Below are 18,865 nucleotides of genomic sequence, written 5' to 3' on the forward strand. Positions count from 1 at the left end.
ACTTAGTGTTCCTGTCATTGGGAACTGGGTTTTGTGGTGAAAGTTCATGAAGTACTTTGAAACCTCCTGAGCCTCAGCAGAGATGTCCTGTTACTGTGAGCATGTGATGCTTTCAGGGTCATTTAAAAGATGATGGTCTCTGGAGCTCTGTAAATCAGGGATGTGTGCTCACACTGGAAGATGGGATTTGCTTGCTGTAGTCGTACAGGGATCGATGGATGAGGAATAAATTGCATGTTGGGGGTATAATTGGAGAGGGCAGGTATCTCTTCTTTTTTTGTAATTAATACGTGGAACCCTTAGTGTCAGAGCCACACTGTTATATTTAAACCTCGGGGTAGAAGGGAGAATATTTTTCAAATGATGAACCTGAAAGGATGAGACCTTGCAAAGGGAGTGTGGACAGTGCAATATGAAACGTGGGCCTGCACTCACTGTCTCGTGTCTGTGATATTTCAACAGCACTAATAGCCATCTGATGAAAGTATAAACTCAGTGATTTTGTGCTTTTGCCAAATTACTATGGAAGTGTTGACAAAACAGCTGGGGAAGTCATTCATCACATTTTTCTGAAGTCACTCATGAGATTCTTTTCTTTTTAAATTTAACTGCATGGCTTTTTCTTGATGTATCTTTTTTTTCTTTTACGGTAATCTGGGTTTGCTGTGCATTAAGGTTTTGAAGACAGGTTTAAAGCTGATAATCAATAGAAAAATATGTAACAGCTGTACAATTTGCAAATTAGGGCTTGCTCTGAACTGTTTTGAAGTTGCTCCTTTAGCGAGGGCCACTAATGGGAATATAAGATGACGTCTTGATACTTCAACTAATTAGTTTTTAAGAGTTATAAAGATCTGTTGCAAAAGTAGAAGAGTACTTTTCCTCTGCTTTTGCTGTTTGAAAACCTTGTTAATTAGAAGCCAATTTTGCTTGACCTGGTGGTGGAAACTCCTAGAAGGGCTGAAGACAAGAAGCAAAGTTTTGTCTTTGGGGGCAGTGAAGGAGCTGTTTCATGTGGAACTGGGAGGTTCTGGAGAACAAATGTGAGAGATGTGAAGGTCCAAGGGGCTCTGCTTGGGCACAGGGGCAGAGGAAACACTGGTGGGAGGCACCTCATGTCTGGGTGCACCATGGAGGACCTGGCAGGGCTGCATGCAGTTGCACTGTGGAATTTTTATTTCTTTGTTTTCCTCTAGTAATGAATATTAAGTTTCATTATGAGAACTGGTTTCTTTTTTTTTTTTTTTTTTTTTTCCCTCAGTAGGATTTTGGTTTGCACTTCAAATACAATTTCAAAGTGAAACTTGGGCTGCAAGGCTTCCTCATGGCAGAGATGAAACCCACGGGGATTTCTGTCTGAGGTCGAAGTAGAGCTGAGATAAAAAACCCCTCTTTGTTTCAGGACAGTTTGAGTTGGAAGGGATCTTAAAGTTCAGCCAGTTCTGATCCCGTGCCATGGGCAGGGACACCTTCCACCATCTCAGGGTGCTCAGAGCCCTGTGCAACCTGCCTTGAACACTGCCAGGGATGGGGCATCCACAGCTTTTCTGGGCAGCCTGTGCCAGGGCCTCACCACCCCCACAGTAAAGATTTGTTCCAAATATCTAATCCAAAACTGCCCCTTTCAATGGTTTAAAGCCATTCCCCCTTGTCCTATCACTGTCTGCCCTTGCAGTATCAAACCAAATCAAAGAACTTGATGTCAGTGATACAATTCTGGAGGAAGAGGAGCCATGTAAGAGACAGACAGAGGTACAGTGTTCTGAAATCCACCTCAGCCATGATCTGTGCTGGAGAGAGAAACCCCAAGAGCAGGAGCCCCTGGTACAGGATGTTAAAGGGGTTTGGGCACTTCAATGTAGTGCTGTGCAATGAGACTTGCAGGAAACTGGGGTAGACCTCTGACATGACCCTGAAGAGTGTAGAAAATACAATCTTTTAAGTAATCTTGGTTGCTGTTTAAAAATCAGGTCCATTTGGTCAAGCTCTGAGCTTGAAATCTTGCTAATTTGTATTTATATATGTCAAGCTGTGCAGCTCATTCCTCATTCTTTGCTTCCTTTCAAAATTCATGCAGAATTGAATAAAAGGCCCTGCTTGATAAAATCTTTTAAAATTAATAAAATTCCCTTTGAGTATGCAAATTGGGTCATCTCTCTGCTTGCTGGAAACGTGAGGATTCATGTTGTTACCTCCTGCCATTTGCATTTCCAACATCCCAGATCTTTAAGATGAGAGCAACTGGATTATCCATATGGATGCCCCTGGTGTGCTTTAACAGAAGGAAAATAGCTGCAGAAAGCTGGGTGTGCTCAGCCTGTGCCTTCTCTCCTGCTCCAGAAACAATGCAGGACCAATTCATTGGGCTTTCAAAGGTTCTGGTGAGGAAGTTTTGGCAGGAGGAGGTAACTCCAGGCTCTCCTAGCAGCTCCCTCTCTTTGGGCCAGGCTCCAGAGCTCCTGGTCCAACAGGAGTGGCTGCAGCCATTGATCCCTGATGGCCACCATGGGGAACAGCATGACCACATTTCCTAGCAAAGCAGCACCTTGTGGTTGGTGTGTGCTGAAAACTCACTTTATTTTACCAGTTTGTTGCAGACTAGGGAATCTTTGTGGTGAAATGAGCCTTGAGTAGCTTGTGATGTGCTGGGAATGCAGGATTCATGTTGGTACACGCTGAGCTGGGTGCAGGATATCATGGGGTTCTTGGGTGTGGGTGGGGTGGCACGTAAAATCCACCTAAAGAAAAAAAGGAAAATCTAAAGTTGCAGCTTTCTAAGGGAGCTGCTGCAGGGCAGGGAGGGTGAGAGAACCAGTGTGGGGCTTTCCCTGCTCTGGTCTGTGCCACAGCTGGGCAGGAGCAGTGGGAGCTGGCACTGGAGATGAAGAGGAGGGCAGAAATGAAAGGAGCAGGTCCATTGCCAGCTGTTAAAGCCAGGAGGGCAGAGGGTGGCTCAGCATGGAGCAGAAATCTGCACCGAGCCCTGCCCTTTCCTGGGCACTGGAGGTGCTGCAGCCAGGCCTCTCCAGCACAGAAATAGCACTCCATCAGCCTTGTTCCTTTTCCCAAATCCCACACCCTTGTTTTTCCAGCACTTCCCAGGACTTTGCCACCACCTCCCCTGCTGTCTCCTGCCACTTCTGGATTTTTTTCCCCCTTGGCAGGAAATGTCTGGCTTGCATGGCAGGCAAGATAGCAGTGCTGGTCCTGGCCTGGGAAAGGCCAGCCCAAATCCCCTAATTACAAATTTAATATGAGTTTTTGGGTTGGAGCAGGGAGACATAACCCACATCAGAGTGCAGTGCCATCGCTGCTGAGAGAGCTGAGCTGTCAGAGCCAGTGCAGGATGTGAGAGAAGGGAGTGGGACACTGGAGCAGGATTCTGCAGGGCAGGCATTGGGAGCTGCTGGCATCTTCAGTTCCTACCCAGCTGAGCACTCCAGGCACCACTTTGGATAAATATTTCCTTGGATTCTGCAGGACAGGAGTCTCAGACAGACACCAGGAAACCCTGAATCACCTTGTGTTCTCTGTAACACCCAGTGCATTTGCTCTGGAAGGAAAATGATTGCCAATAACTGGTGAAAGACACTGATCTGTTGTGAGCTGACTCAAAACCTCGTTGTTTGCCCTGTGCTTTGGCTGATAAACGTCACTGTTGAAATAAACTCCCTCTACAGTTTACAAAAGTGATGGTGCAGATGGGGCAGCTGCTCCAGCATTCCCTGGATAGTTTCTGAGTGACTTCAGGCTCTTTCAGCTTTCAAAACTATGTGCATCTTTTAAATCAGAGGGTTTTAAAATGGCTGCTTTTTCTTGGAAGCATCACATGAAATAGCAAGAGGGAGATTTTTAAGGGCTGTCACTGTCAAACTCAGACGTTTACCAAAGAGGGCTCAATGCAAATTTTGGTTTCTGTCGAGTCTGACAAACCCAAGAGAGCCCAGGCTGAAGGAGGGTTTTATAACTCCTGCTGAGTGTCACTGTGTTCGTGTTTCCTGGCATTTAGAAACAGGTTTAAGACCAATTAATCAGAAGAACTTGCTCAACATAGCCTCTAGTAATGGTGAGGGAGTATTTTCTTGGCTGAGCATGTTGTCTACAGTTTCAGGAGAGGTGAGGGGTGTGCGTATGCACGTGGTTTTGGAAAATACCCTGGGCTGGGTGTTTTATAATGAGCATCTGTAGTTTCCAACAGGAATTAAAAAAACCTGATGATTTGGCAACTTTATGAAAACAACTTTCAAGGTGTGGTCCCCTAAATTCTGTGTTTTGGTAGAGTCACTTGGGTCTCCTGCTGTCTTCTCTGTGCTATCATACATTAGATTTCATAAGAAACAGAAGATCCAGTCGTTCTTCAGGATTTTTTCAGCTCAGGGTAATCCAGGCCTGTGGACAGATCTGTTAGATGAGTTCTCAGGTTGAGCTGGTTCCTGTAAATCCTGAGATTTCCCAGCAACTGGTGGACTTCAGTCTAGGAAGAACACTGGTAGCTTCTGCCAAGGTAAATATTAATACCAGACCTGCTGTAACAATGGAAAAGTGCATTGGTAGAAAAATCTTATCAACAGATTGCAAAGATCACAGTGCAAACGACTTCAGATAAATGTGTTTAAGTGGGGATCTCTCTCTTTCACTTTTGATTGCTCCTTCCATTGCAGTTCAGCTCTCTGCAGCAGCAGCGGATGTGGCTGAGTCATCAGAAACTCCAGGTTCTCTGTGAGCACAGGGTAAATTCCAAACCCTTGTAACAAGAGGGGGAGAGAAATTCAAGAAAAGCTTCCTCCCCAGCTTTCTGCACTCTTTGTGGTGTCAGCTTGCATCAGGACCAGCTCAGGGGAGCCTCAGACTGGCTGAAGCAGCAATATGATGCCTTGCTCTGAGTTTACACTGCCCCTTAACTTTAGAGTCTTGAAGGATTAGAAAGACACATTGCAGGCCATCCTTTAAAGAAGATTTGGGTGGAGGAAGCTTCCTGCAAGCCAATACCCGGGGGCAGGGGCTCAGCTGGGAGCTGTGGTGTCTCTGGACACAGCCCCATGTCCCTCACCAGCTGCATCTCCTGATGCTGCCTGGGGCACCAGGGGCTCTCTGGTGCCTGTGGCCTCAGGGGAGTGTTCCTTTCCTGAGCCAACTGCTGCACCTGCTTTTTATTTCATAATAGAGGGGAAAACCCTGATTCCAGGTGTATTTCTGTGGTGTGGTGTGTAAGAGCACAGCAGGCAGCAGTGTGGGAAGTGAGCTGGTAAATGCAAATCAGCAGCTCCATCTCCTCAGGATGTTTACCCTGGTTTGTTCAGCATACTTCTGTCATTAATGTCTTGCCATTAATTACTGCTGATTCCTGCTAGGATTTCAGTTCAGTTCCTGGACATACAGGGACATTACTTAAATGTAACACAAAATAATAATGGTAGCCTGTGCAGGACTGTGAAGGGCTCCGGGACTCACCTGTCCCAACTCACCTGTCACAGACATCTTCTATGGAAAATCCTTTCCTTAGGATTTTTCCTCCAGAGAAGCTGAGAAGCCTCAGGAACAAAATGTAAACAATGGTTATCTGCTGCTGTGGAATGCAACAGGTGGATCTTTGATTGGCCTATGTTGGTTGTTTTTAATTAATGGCCAATCACAGCCCAGCTGGCTCGGACAGAGAGCAGAGCCACAAACCTTTGTTACCATTCTTTCTTATTCTATTCTTAGCCAGCCTTCTGAGGAAATCCTTTCTTCTATTCTTTTAGTATAGTTTTAATATAATATATATCATAAAATAACTTCTGAAACATGGAGCCAGATGCTCATCTCTTCCCTCATCCTAAGACCCCTGTGAACATGGTCACACTCATCTGCATGTCTCTGCCACTGTTTATATTCCTGTGTGTCATCCTCAGAATATAATATAGCAGATAGAATATAATATAGCATTATAGAATATAATACAGCATAAACAGAACAGACAATTGGGGATTCAAGCATCATAAAGTCACCCCAGGACACTGCTCTATTATAAGTCACCAGACTGTGCTAAGACAAATGTCCAGGATCACGCACAGAGCCTTTGGTGTAGCTGGGGCTCCCCTAGGCCCCCACCAGGCCCAGGTTTGTGGCAGGTTTGTAAAGTCCCCGTGTGACCGCCCAAGCGCGGGCTGGCATCGCCTGTTCCGCTGGGACAGCCGAGATTGCCCTCTGCTGTTTTATCCCAGCTCCAAGGAGCCCTGTTTGCCACTGCCATGCAGCTCCTCTTTGCTGTGAGGAGTTATTCCCCAGCCCTTCTTGCTAGCTGTTAGCCCCAACACAGCTTTTTAGGATGCTGCAGCTCCTGTTTGGTTTTTTCTTCCCTGGAAGCTGCAGTTCTCTGCTGCAGCACAAACCCAAATCTTAATTATTGTTTTTAAATGTTACTGGTACTGCCAAATCAGTAATTTTCAGAACTAACTCTTAGAAATGTAACTTCTCCAAACTGGTTTTGCAAGTGACGCAACTGCTAGGTTTTTAATTATTATTTGCATTAGTAGAATAAGATCCTTTGCTTAACACTGTAACCTGGATGCTGATTCCAGCTGTCCTCAAAAATTCCCCCCTTCCCTGCCCCAGCTGGGGCAGCTGCACTGAGCTGGCTGCAGGCCCTGAGCTGGGCTAAAAATAAGCTGGCAAAAGGGTTATTTTTAACCTGAGTCCCTGTTGGGGTCACAGCCCGGCTGCCCAGGCTCTCACGTGGGTGTGGAGGAGCAGGGGATGGTGAGAAGGAGGTGTTGGGGGAGCTGAGGGCTGTTTGAAACCTGAGCACTCCTGGAAGGTGCTCCTTGGGTGGATATTCCTGCCCAGAACTCAGGAATTCCACACCCAGCCCCATCCCCAATACCTGCTCTCTTCCTAAAAGCCATTTCCAGGACAAACATCACTGCTGACAAAGCTCCTGCAGAATTTAAGCACTTTTTTGGCGATGATGTCCTTTGTGGCTGACTTCTCCCAGAGTAAATTCTGGTCGAGTTTTCTATTTGCAGTGGTTCTGTCTGGCTCAACGTTTCAAGTATGTAGAACAGGAGAGAACAGGTGATGCAAATCCCACTTTAGTTTTGCTGTGCCAGGTGTGCTAAAGGTGGATGGTCAGAGGAAGGTCTGACAGCTCATGCCATGCATAGCACTGCAGTCAATTCAGTGTTTAAATCACAGCTGATGTGATGTTGCACTATTTAACTAATTTCTGGTGCCATCCTGCTCTCCCACAACTCATAAGGAGGGAAAAGTTTGGGCAATTTTGTTGAACTAAAATTTGCCTTTGCTTTGGGGATATAGAAGACTGAAGGACTCTGTTAGATGATCAGGATGGATTTAATCCTTTCAATTTCTTTAAGAGAGCTAATAAGAAAGATGAGAACAGACCTTTTAGTAGGACCTGTTGTGACAGGACCCAGGGTAATGGTTTTAAACTGAAGGAGGGCTGACTTAGACACAACAATGAAATGTTTACAGTGGGGGTGGTAAAACACTGGCACAGGCTGTCCAGGGAGCTGGTAGGTGTCTCATCCCTGGAAACCTTCGAGGTCAGGTTGGATGGGGCCCTGAGACACCCTGATCTAGTGGGAGATGTCCCTGTTTATTACAGGAGGGTTGGACCAGCTGAGCTTTAAAGGCTCCTTGCAGGTGAAGAGTTCTGTGATTGCAGAGGTTGTGCTGGTTCCCTGAGCCCAGAGCTGAGGAGCTGTGTGAGTGTGCCTGGCTGGGATGGCTCTGTGATGCACAAACACACCCAGAGCCTCAAGGGTGGCCTCAGCATGTTTCCCATTCCTGCATCTATCTGTGAATATAAATTTTAAACATACATTAAGCAGAACTTTGCACATGAAAAAGAAATCCATGCACTGTGTTTCCATGGGAGAGGAGGGATCTCCTATTTCTGGTGCACTGTAATTTGTTAGGAAGTGAACTCTCTTGACTGGTTTTTGTATGTGCAGCTGATGTAAACAGGTTCCATGTGCTTTCTTTTCTTAGTCTTGGCATTTTATGGGCTTATCTTCATAGGTATCATCAGCCTGATACCTTCTTCAGTGCTGTTTGTACAGTGTGTAAAATCCTGTAACCTCTTATGGGTAATGATGGCAGTTCTGCATCTGGCCTTCCTTGAGCTTTTCCTTGCTCCCTGCCTCTCATTGCTGAAGTCCTGGTGCCACCCTGGCAGCCTCTCCTGCTTCAAGGAGAGCCTTACACAGCCCTCTCCTACTGCAAGGAGAGCCTTACACAGGGTTTTACACTGGCCTGATGCAGGCAGGCAGAGACTAAATGCAGAATCCTTGTCCTGCCATCACTGGTGTTTCTGTGGTGTTTGCTTGTGCCTTTGGAGTGTGGGGGACTCCAGGGTACAAAAGCAGCAGTGTTGGGGTGGGGATGGGCATTTGACCACTCGGGAAGGAGCCTCCTCTGCTGACACCCCAGCACAGCCCATGGTGTGCTCGAGTCCTCCTCTGCTGCAGGGCCTCTGTGAAATGCACTGTGAAATGACTTTTTAAACACACCTTGCCTCCTTTTCCTCATGCCCTCAGAAGCATCTCCCGGTGTAGGATTACAAGGTAAAGACAATGCAGCCCGTTGTGTTTGGGAGGGGCACACACAAAGTGGGGGTTCCTGCTCTGTCCCGTCCTGCGTACGTGGAGCCTCCTTCATCTTCAAAGCATTTTCCAGCCATGAACTAAGAGCACACGCATTAGCTGGGAGCACACACCCCTCCCTGAGCAGCTGATGCCGGCCACATCCCAGGAAAAACTTCCAGAATATGACACACCACTTTTGATGAAAATAAAATGATGCCATATTTCATCAGCTCTATTAGAAGTACTTAAGTAATTGAACTAATGAAACTTTAAAAAGCCTTTAAGAGACAAATGTGGTACACACCTTTGTTCCAAGTCTTTCTCCCCTGCCCCCCTTATTTTCCCTGCTGAACATCTTTTGTTGACTTTTTGGGATCTGTTTGTTTTCCAGTGTGTGGTTTTGCTGGGTTTTTTGTGTGTTATGTAGTTGATTTCTCTGCTTTGCAGCAGTGGTGCTGTTACAGTTTCTGCAGCAAAGGAAAGTATCATCTGCAACACAGCATGAGTATGACAGGAGTATCTCATCTTTCATGCCACTTTTTGCAAACATTGGGTTTTATTTCCATTGTGTGCATTGGCCTGTGCTGTGTGTGCCTGCCTTGCTCCTGGGCTGTGTTTACCTCTCACAGCTTCAACATGATTTCTTGTCCTCATGTGTTCCATCACACATCTCCACCATCCTTCCAGCTGTGATGTCCAACATCTGGCCCCTCTGAACCCATGCTGGCTTAATTCTTGTCCCACCACCCCTGTAGCCAGCTTGGGTATTGATCTCTCCTTTCCCTTTACCTTTTCCTTGAGCAGGACAGTCCGGGTGAGGTGGGATGGGATGACAAGCTCTGCACAGAAATCCTGTCCAGGGCCATGTGCTCAGCTCCCTCACCCTGCCCTTTGGGAAAAGGGAACAGTGGCCCCCAAGTCACCATATCTAGTGGGCTTTTTGGGTGCCACTGATGGAGCTTTCTGCTCCAGACACTCCCCAGTCCGCAGACACCCAGGATTGTCCGTGACCAACCACATCCAAGACATGAGCTTAGTGACCCCTAACGCCCAGCCCATTTCTGAGGGCTTTTATTCCAGGCTAAATGCATTCACTCTGGGTGCAGCTCACCTTTCTTGCCTCTGTTGCTTTTTGCAGGGGAGGCAGATGAAGAGGCCTTTGCCGAGGAGTGCAGACGGAGAGGACAACACGCGCTGCCCTCCCAGCCCAGCAACCTGCGCCTGCTGAAGCCCCACAAGCCTGGCAGCTCGCCCCGCTTCGCACATTACAGTAGTGATGAGCTGGAAGAGCAGGACAAGAGCCGCGTTATGAGCAGCTTCGAGACCCCTATTTATTTATCAGGTGTGCACAAGCATGTTGGTGAGAAAGGTGCAGAGAAGGACCCATCACATAGTCAAAAGCCAAGTGCAAAAAGCCATGCAAGAAGTTGGTGCTGTGTGTTGACTTAATGTTAGTGCCCTGGTAGATAATAAACAGCAGCTTGTTTGCCTTCATCCTGCTTTAGCTCTGATCTTCCATTTAGCCTAGATTCACTAACGCCCTGAGATATTTAAGGATCCAGGGCAAATACTGTTGTGCTGCTGAAGTGCCTGTGCTCTTTGTTGTTAAAAGTGAAGGCATTTTAGAGGTTAACTCATCACAGTACTTTGCACATTCATTTACTTAAATTGTGCTTGGCTTCCTTGTCTAAGGAGATGTTCAGCAAGTTGATACTATTTCTGGAAGCTGCAGTTTTAGTCAACTAGATCCTAATAGAGGAGGCTGAGAACATTCAGGCAAACGTGGCAACGTGGCAGTTGTCCGGGTTATTTTTGGAAGTAATTAGTCCTTTGATATATTTCCAGTCTGTAATTTTTTGGCAATGTAGTCCAGAGGCTATCTTGGACAATGAAGTCCTCGTAATTACTTGATTTAATTGGAACCTGTGGTCAGAGATCATCCAGGACTGCAAGGACAGGTTTTCTGATACGTGAAAGATGCCTTTCTACTTGGATGCCCAAAGCAAGGACCCTTTTCAGTAGTGTGAAATCAGGGGAAGTGCTGGGAAGTGTGAGCCTATGAGGCTTCTCAGGGTAAACACAGCACATGAAAAATATGCACTGTATCCCAAAACAGGTGCTCATGTGCTCCCAGTGCTATACCAACTTCCAATGTGTTTATGAGCCTTTAAACCCAACAATGTCTTTTGTATGGAAGGCCTAAGGATATTATGATAGATGGCACATTGAAAAAATAGAACAATTTAGATTAATATCTTCCTGTCAAGTTGCTGTTGGTGTCTTTAAAGATGACCAAGTTGAGTATTTTCTTTTTTTTTTTTTTAAAAAGGCAAAAAGTTAGAGGCCCGAATGTAACCTCTGGGCTGAAGCCTCCCATGCCAGGGCTACAGGTTTGGTCTCCTGTGTCTGTGGCTGGCAAAACAAAACCTTGGCTCTGCCTTTGGACACACAAGGGCCTCTGCAATCACAATATTTTGCAATGGATTCCAAGGAGCAGCTGAGTTTGACACGCACTGTGCAATTTTTGGAGCAATTTTTAAGATTGCTTAGTTCTTTCTGCTGTGAATTTATTTATGCTCCAAGACGCACAAGTTTGCAATTAAAATTAATTTCCAGAAGTATTAGTGCAATCACAAAATGCTCTCTTTTACCAGTAGATTGTGAGTTGCCAAAACAGACTCAGGGTGAAAACTTGATTGCAGTAAGACTAAGATTTTACTGTTGCTTTAAATATTTTGCCTGCTGTTCCTCTGACGGACAGGGCTGCTGAAGGACTGGTCCAGTCAGTCATAAAAACCTACGTGAGTGTCTCAATCCCTCCCTGGGGAGTGTGTGCACGAGCCCTGGCCAGAAATGCCATTTCCCTTCATGGGTGTTCACCTCTGCTGAGTGCCTTGCCCAGCCAGCAGCTTCACCAGCACAGCTCTGTGATTGCAGAGAGCGCCCGGCTCGCTTGGCTCCTCACCGATCACTGCCGAGCTTACACGGGCCGGCGGCGGGAGAGAATGGCATCCTTTCTGCCTTGCTCCAAAGCCCTCCCAGCTCACTGGGAAACAGTCGAGTTCAATGGCCTCAATCCAGGTGCAGTTCCACCTTGAATCAGTTGTTTTTGCCACCACCAGTGTGGGGTTCTTGACAGCAGGGCCATGCAGCAGTTTTAGATGTTGTCCCAGTTGGAGCATCTCAAGCGGACCCTCAGTCATTGATGATTCACCTGCAGTGAAGTGGTTTTCTTTTCCCAGCTTTAAGAATGGGACTGTTTGAGTTTTGATTTGTAAGTCTGTAGGAAATTTAAATGAAGGAGAAGGGGATAGGTTTAATCTTGACTATGTGGTGGGAATCCCTCTGGAAGTGGCATCTCTCTAGTGCCCAAGAGGAAAGGCTGGCCAGCTCCTTTAGACTGGCAATATCCAGAGGTGAGATGAATCCTCTCCTTAGTCAGGATTGCCAGTTATCACACTGGGTATTTAACAAAAAAATTGAGAGTTTAATTTAATTCTCCATCTACCATGGATGCTTTGTGTTTTAGTAGAAATTGCTCTGGAAACTGTTCTCGGTTTCATAATGGCCTTTTAGAATAAAATTTCACCTCTCGTGCTCTGAAGTTGCTGCATATATCAAACAGTTCTCTAGCTCCAAAAAGGAATTTTTGAAATAAGAATTCAGACACCGCAATTGATGTGCTCCTTGAGAGTGTGATATACAGCTGACTGTGCAAAGTAGTGCTAATGCCAGCAGAGACCTGGGGATGGCAGCTCTTAATGCCAGAGGTAGTGGTAACTACCCCTTAAAAACTACTGCTTTGGATTTGAGAGTTTTCACCTTTATCCAGCAAGAATGATTGAAATGTTTAATTGTTTAACTAGCAAAAAAAATATGATACAATTTTCATTATTTGGAAGATAATATTGCAAGGTTTGCTCTTCCTTTTCAAAGAAATAGCTTGCATTAACCTACAACTTACAACATTAATAATTCTTTTTTTGCTACATTTTCATCTGCTGGCATCTGTGAAGAGGAAACCACTCTAAAAGAACTAGCTTAACTAATCTTGATCCTTTCCTGGCATGGTTTCCTCTGCTGGAAAGTTGAGCTGTTTGTAGTTCATTTCATCTTTAATTCAGTCTCTGTTCCTTTTACCAATGTGCAGTTTCCTGAATTACACTTTACTAACCAGTAACAGTGATGTGCTTTGTTATCCAAACTAATTACTTTATAATTCCATCACAAACTTCCTTTTGGGCATGTACAGGAAAGAGAAGGGAAAGCAAAGCCACTGATTTTTGTGGAATTCTAATACATGAGGAGGTGCAGAGATGGAGTTTTCCCTCCCTTTGCCCCACATCCCCTGGCTGTAACTGTGCAAGTGGGATGGGATAACAGCTGTACCCATGTGGGGCAGGGCTGGGAAGGCTGGCTGGTGGAATTGGAGCCTGCCTGGTGGATTTGGAGACTGGCTGATGGATTTGGAGACTGGCTGATGGATTTGGAGACTGCCTGGCTGCCCCCACGTTTAGCCCAGAGCTGCCTTCACTCAAGGTGTTTTGGCTGCTGGTGCAAAATCATCTTGTTACCCATCCATCATCTTGTTACCCATCAAAGGCAGCTGGGCTGTGTGTGGAAAGGTTTCCATGGCTGCAGAGCCTTGCAAGCTTTTGCTTGCCATTTGGGAGTAAAACCTTGGAAATCCATTCAGTGCCTGTGTTACCCTAATTAACAGGAGTCAAACAGGTGGTATCTGGCTTGGTTTGTTCTTGTGGCAGTTCTAGGCAGAATTGGTAAAGAAAATGGTGTGGTGAGTAAGCAGGAAGAGGAAGGCCCCTGCAAGCTGCTAAAGCTTTTCAGTCCCCTAAAACATCAAAGCTGGGGTTACATCACCAGGTTGGCCAGTGAAACTGGAGAACTCACCCCTTGGATTTGACAGTGTGGACAATTGAACAGTGGAGCAGCATACCTAGACAGGGTGGGATGTTCTGCCACCCCAGGCCTTGACTGAAGGCTCCCTCTCCAGGATGCTCAGTGGCACAGGCAGGAGCTGTGGGTGAGGAGAGGAATTAGTAGGTCAGGTTGTGCTGGGTGCTGGGCAGTGGCTAAGGCTGAGGGGAGGGGACGTGAAAGTGCAAAGTTATAATTGCAAATTGAGTCACACATGAAATTATACTCAAGCTCTGATCTGGGGTGAATTTTTACAATGGCCTGTGTGAGTCTGGTCAGTATAAAATAACAGAGGGTGGCTGCAATTCAGAAGTAAGCCAGCTGCCTTTGAAATAGCAGTTTATTGTTTTGACTAGAGAGAGATTTCTAAGATCAGAAAATTAGAAAGAGCACTACAAGAACCCAGCTTGAAAGTTCCTCATTGTCCTTTTAAAGCTCTGTGGGTGTTGGGGACTCGGCTGCTTCCATGCTTTGAAAGGAGGCCACAGTCTTAGCAAAAAGTTGGTAGATCTTGGAGAACATTTTCTTTGGAACTTAAGCAGAAATTGTGAATCTCTCCCAACCCCAGCCTCAATGTTTCACTCTGAAATTGGAAGGAGGCTCCTCCAAAGTCTTCACCCTGGCAAATCCTCTATAAAAATTGTGCCTTTATTGCTCACTGGTGTGGGTCAAGCAGCAGCAATGCTGGGTGTTGATTGTCAGCCGTGACTGAACACCTTGTTTCCTTCTGCTCACTCCTACGCTGCTCTGTGCTGGCACAAGGAAGGTGGGGCAGACCCGTGGCCACTCTGTGCATCCTGGTAGGGCAGGCAGATGTCGGGCAGGGCAGGAAGAAGCAGGATACCAGAAATGCACTGGGTAGGAGTGTCTTCCCCAGGACACTTGTGCCTCCCAATGTGCTTGCCTCCCTTGCAGCTGCCACCCAGGAATGTGATGAGTTTCACAGCCAGTGACTGAACCAGCTCATGACTTTGGAAGGTGCAGATGGCAGGGAAGTAGAAAGCCAGAAGGAAAGTCAATCTGGGACACAGCAGAGAAGTTTCCCAGTTTGTTTGGGTCCTTGCTGAGTGATGGTTGAAGGAGTTGTACCTAAGTGTTTCTGGAAGTTGCTTTCAGCCTTCATCAGCTTCATGAAAGCTGGAATAGCTCCTGAATGTGCTCCTCATGGCTCTTCCTGAAGCAGAAGAGAAGGGGATGACGTGGAAGGAGTGGGTTAGCTGATGCTGTTTGTTTTAGACAAGAATTATCCAAGCAGTAAAGCAGGTGTAATTCCAAATGGTTGCTTCACCCATCTCTGCCCCTAGCAGCTGACAAAAGCAAGAAATCCCAACTTAGGGAGATTTCTATCTGCATTTGAGTGACTCTGTTTTCCAAACGTCACAGCTTGGTGAAGCTCTTGGCGACCTGTTCTCCCTCTGCCCTGTGAGGCATTTCTAGAGTTTGGGTGGCTAAAGATTGCTGCTGAGGGTGGAAATGTGAGCAGCCTTCTCCAAGGCCAGCACAGTTTGGCTGGAGCCAGTTCAGCCTGGCACTTACTATGGGAAGTTTCTATGGACACTTTGGGATGCTGGCGGCTCTCCAGGCTCACTGCAGACTGATCAGTCACGGGGCTGCTGCTTTCTAATTCAGATTTTATTGTCTCATGACTTTGGGGCTAGTCTTGTAACCAAGGCAGCTAAATATACTTTTAATTAGTGCTGGTTGAAGTACTGGAGTGAAATAGACACTGAAGGGTTACATCTTTAGTGTGCAATTCTTATTTATGTTAGGAGCTGCTTCACTTGTTTGGATCAAGTTTTTGGCTGTTATCACCCAGCATCACTGGAGGAACAGACTGGCAAAGTTTGACCTATCCTCTCTTCTTAGGTGGGGGTAGAAAAGGAAATGGCAGACAGTGAAATTATTTATCACAGCAGGCTCAAAACAGAAAAGCCCTGGCAGTTTTCTCTTGAGGAATACTCTGTGTTTGTGTGTTATCTCCTACTTTGGGCAATCTCTTTCTGTGTGTCAGTGATAACGCTTGAAAGATTTCCACTTTTCAGCCTTATCAAGCCAGAGGCTGGTAGGAGGCCATGTTGTCAAATGCCTAAATATCTTCATACCACAATATTTTAACATTTGAGTTGTTTCATTTATAAGACAATAAATTATGTGGTATTCACTTCAAGTCATAATTTACATTGACTCAGTATTTTTAAGAAACAGTTGCTAGAATTGCTTTCAAAATCTCAAGCATTTGAAGAAAATGGAAAAAAAATAGTATTATGATATAAAATAGCAGCATCAAATGCTATCATGCCTGATTGTGGAAACCTTTTAGAAATACTGACACTGTTTTGAGAATGAAAAATGAAACAAATTATGAAGCTAGTACCTGCTAGGGTTTAATGATCCTTTCCCAAATATCTGTGTTATTGTTTCATAGTTATTACGTGAGCTAGTTCTGATCAGCTGATATGAATCTGGTTTTCCTTCCAGTAAAGGGAGGAATCCTCTGAATAACACCCCCAGATGACTGATTCTCAGGAATCAGGACATCTTTTCCTCCTCCTTTGTGGGAAAGCAGGGAAATGCTTGAGTCCCTCAGGGATGGGTGCCTTACTCAGTGAACTGAATGCAAAAGGATCCTATTTTTGGTGATGTGCAGGTGACCAAGGGGCTGATGTTGAAGGAAACTTCCTGGATGGAGTTCCTGGCGAGGAGATGTTCATACAGTGAACAGGGACAGGAGTTTAGCTCAAGGGGTGACAGAGTGCAGGGAAAACCCAGTGTCATCTGCAATTCTGCTAAGCACCACCAGTTCCTCTCTTCCTTAAACAAGAAAACTGGTTTCCACTCTAACTTTGTGCAGGCTGATCGCTCATGGCACAATTTCTAAATAAATATCCTGCCCCTTGACTCAGGTAATTACAAAAGATGAAGTCATGCTGTGGGTACAGCATAGGAGCTAGAGTGATAACCTAGAACAGTTTCCCGTTGCTACAATGAGTGTATTTCCTCTAAGCTTTTGGTAATGTCTCAAATGGTTTTAGCCAACAGACTTAGCTTGTGCTTCTCCCCAAGTCTTAAACTTAAACTGAAGAACTTCAGCTCTGCTGTGGGCACATCTCTAACTGTGCTTGGGAGGAGCTCTGGTGAGGAGCAAACTGCAGCCACAGTGTGGCTTTGTACTCCCCCAGCCTCCCACCACTTCCTTTTCCTATCTTAATTTTGCTATTGAAAAATTGATGAAGAACCAGGTGCACTGGTGAAACTGCTCCCTTGGGGCCATCTCTGCCTGCCTAATGACAGGACAGAGGAGAAAAATAGATTTCCTTAGAGGCAGAGCTGTGCCTTTCCACAGAGCCATTCCTCTGACTCCCAGCCCTGCCTCTCGGCCGGATTGCAGGGGCTGCTCTGCTCTGTGCCTGCCCTGGCCACTGGACTGTGCTGATTTCCAGTGACAGAGCACCACTGAGCTGAAAGATCCCTCCAGCTGCCTCAAAACATCACAGAGTGATTGTCTGAGGGAAATGTTTACTGGCTCTCAGTTTAGATTTATGAGTGCACCCAGGTGGATGTGGTGGTTCACACAGTTCACTGCCCATGCAAGTCTGCCAGCAAGTTGATTTTACTGCAAGTTTGGAGGAAAAGGTGTGATGCTGAGCAAGACCTGTTTTACACACATCTCTGTGGGGGTAATAAACCATTGGAATGATGATCACATGGCTGGAAGCTTGTGCCTACTGAACCTGTAGAAAATAATTGTTGCTTGAACTCAATGCTTTCATGCACCATTGGGGCTGCAGTTGAATATAACCTGTGGTGCATAGTTAAGCATGAGCAGGCTGATGACCAGCATATAAAACATATATTGGTAAACACTGAGCACCTTCTTATTTACTCAGGATTCTTGGCATTCCCTAGTCTTAAAATGGAAATGCAAATATAGTGGTAACTCTGACTACTGTGAGCAGGAAATGCCAGTACTTAAATTGCTCCTGCTGCATAAGTCTTATTTATTGCTTCCTTTTTGAAAATTATTCTGGTTTTGCATGTGCTCTAATTTTGAAGCTTTTCCTGAATGGCTTTGAAGTATTTTGAAAGTTCTCCAGATCTTTTAAAACTTCAAAGATTGGTAGTATTTTCTTTCTATCCTATGTAAGGGATACAGTAGAATGGGGCATATAGTGGAAATGGCAATTAAAAAAAAAAAAACAAACAACACATTAGGAAGCCAGACCTTTTCTTTAATATTCTTTAAACCATTCAGAGAACATGTGCTTTTGCTAGAGAGAAAAGTCTGTGAATGCTGTGAAAAGTGTTTTACAAGCCATGTTTCCTCAGGATACAAAGAAGGCAGCAAGAGGAGGAAGCAGAAGCAGAGAGAGGAACTGAAGAAGAAGAAGTCAACCAAAGCGAGTTACTAAAATGGACTTCTCTGCTATGCCAATACCTTTAAAATAATGACAACAACTTCATGTACCTTCGAGCACACCTCTTTTTTGTGTATATTTTTTGATTGTTCACTGCTACCAAGGAAGTGACTCATGTTTAAAACTGTACTAAAATTGCACTATGTTATTCCTTTTAGTTTCACGGAGTGGCTTTCTTGCCCGTTCAGGTTGGGGAATTCAGACGAGGCAGGTCGTGGTTAGACTGTGTCATGTTGGAAGATTGGAAAGAGTTACAGAATTTCTTACCTCTTCCTTCCCTTGGACTAAGGCAACTCTAGTCTAGTGTTTGTTATTTGTCTTGTAGGATATAAAAGGCAAATACCTGCTTGTTTGGTCACTGGCATCAAATCAGGCCTGTTGAAAGAAGAGTCCTGTTCACTCATGTTGTTGGGAGTGGGACTGAGACATGAGCTCTTATAGGGTAATTTATGTAAGATTAATAAGTGACTTTTATGGTTGGGTTTTTGGGTTTTTTCCCCCAGGCTGGGCAGTTCTGTCCCTAATAAAATGTTCCCTCATATTAAATTGCATCTTGAAGTTATATTTTCTGATTTTAAGTAATGATGGTCTCCTGTAAGCACTCCTACTGATTTCTTTAGTCTTAGTTGACTCCTGATGAATCATTTAGTGAAATCATTCCTTGTTTTAAAAGTTTATTTTCAGAACCTAGAGACAAATGATCCAAGTGCTACTTTAAAACTGCTCTTTGTTTCTCCTGAGTAGGTTTTAGATAACAAACATATTTTCAGCATCCGTTTTTGATTTTATCAACTTGTTCTGCAAAGAACTTATACCTTTATATATGAAAGCATTTTGCATCAGTTTTATTGCAGGACTATTTCATTTTTTGGCTTGGAAAGATGTCTTAGATTTAAAAGAAATACATATTTCCTGGCAAGATGACTT

At 45.2% G+C, this 18,865-nt stretch overlaps 1 protein-coding gene across 2 annotated transcripts in view; it reads left to right on the plus strand.

Moving 5' to 3' along the window:
• The window catches only part of DNAJB6 (DnaJ heat shock protein family (Hsp40) member B6), a 57,158-nt gene extending 38,671 nt beyond the window's left edge, over window positions 1-18,487 (plus strand). Inside the window, exons 9-10 of one of the 2 annotated variants that reach the window (XM_058020675.1) lie at window positions 9,727-9,930; window positions 17,850-18,487. In XM_058020675.1, coding sequence (XP_057876658.1) covers window positions 9,727-9,930; window positions 17,850-17,932 — 287 coding nt within the window. In that variant the 3' untranslated portion in view covers window positions 17,933-18,487. Of the gene's footprint in view, window positions 1-9,726; window positions 10,053-17,849 lie in introns of those variants that run through there. The other variant, XM_058020668.1, reaches the window with a different exon arrangement.
• The last annotated feature ends 378 nt before the right edge of the window (window positions 18,488-18,865 follow it).

The sequence above is a fragment of the Melospiza georgiana genome, chromosome 1 (assembly GCF_028018845.1).
Source record: "Melospiza georgiana isolate bMelGeo1 chromosome 1, bMelGeo1.pri, whole genome shotgun sequence".
Taxonomy (NCBI): Eukaryota; Metazoa; Chordata; class Aves; order Passeriformes; family Passerellidae; genus Melospiza; species Melospiza georgiana.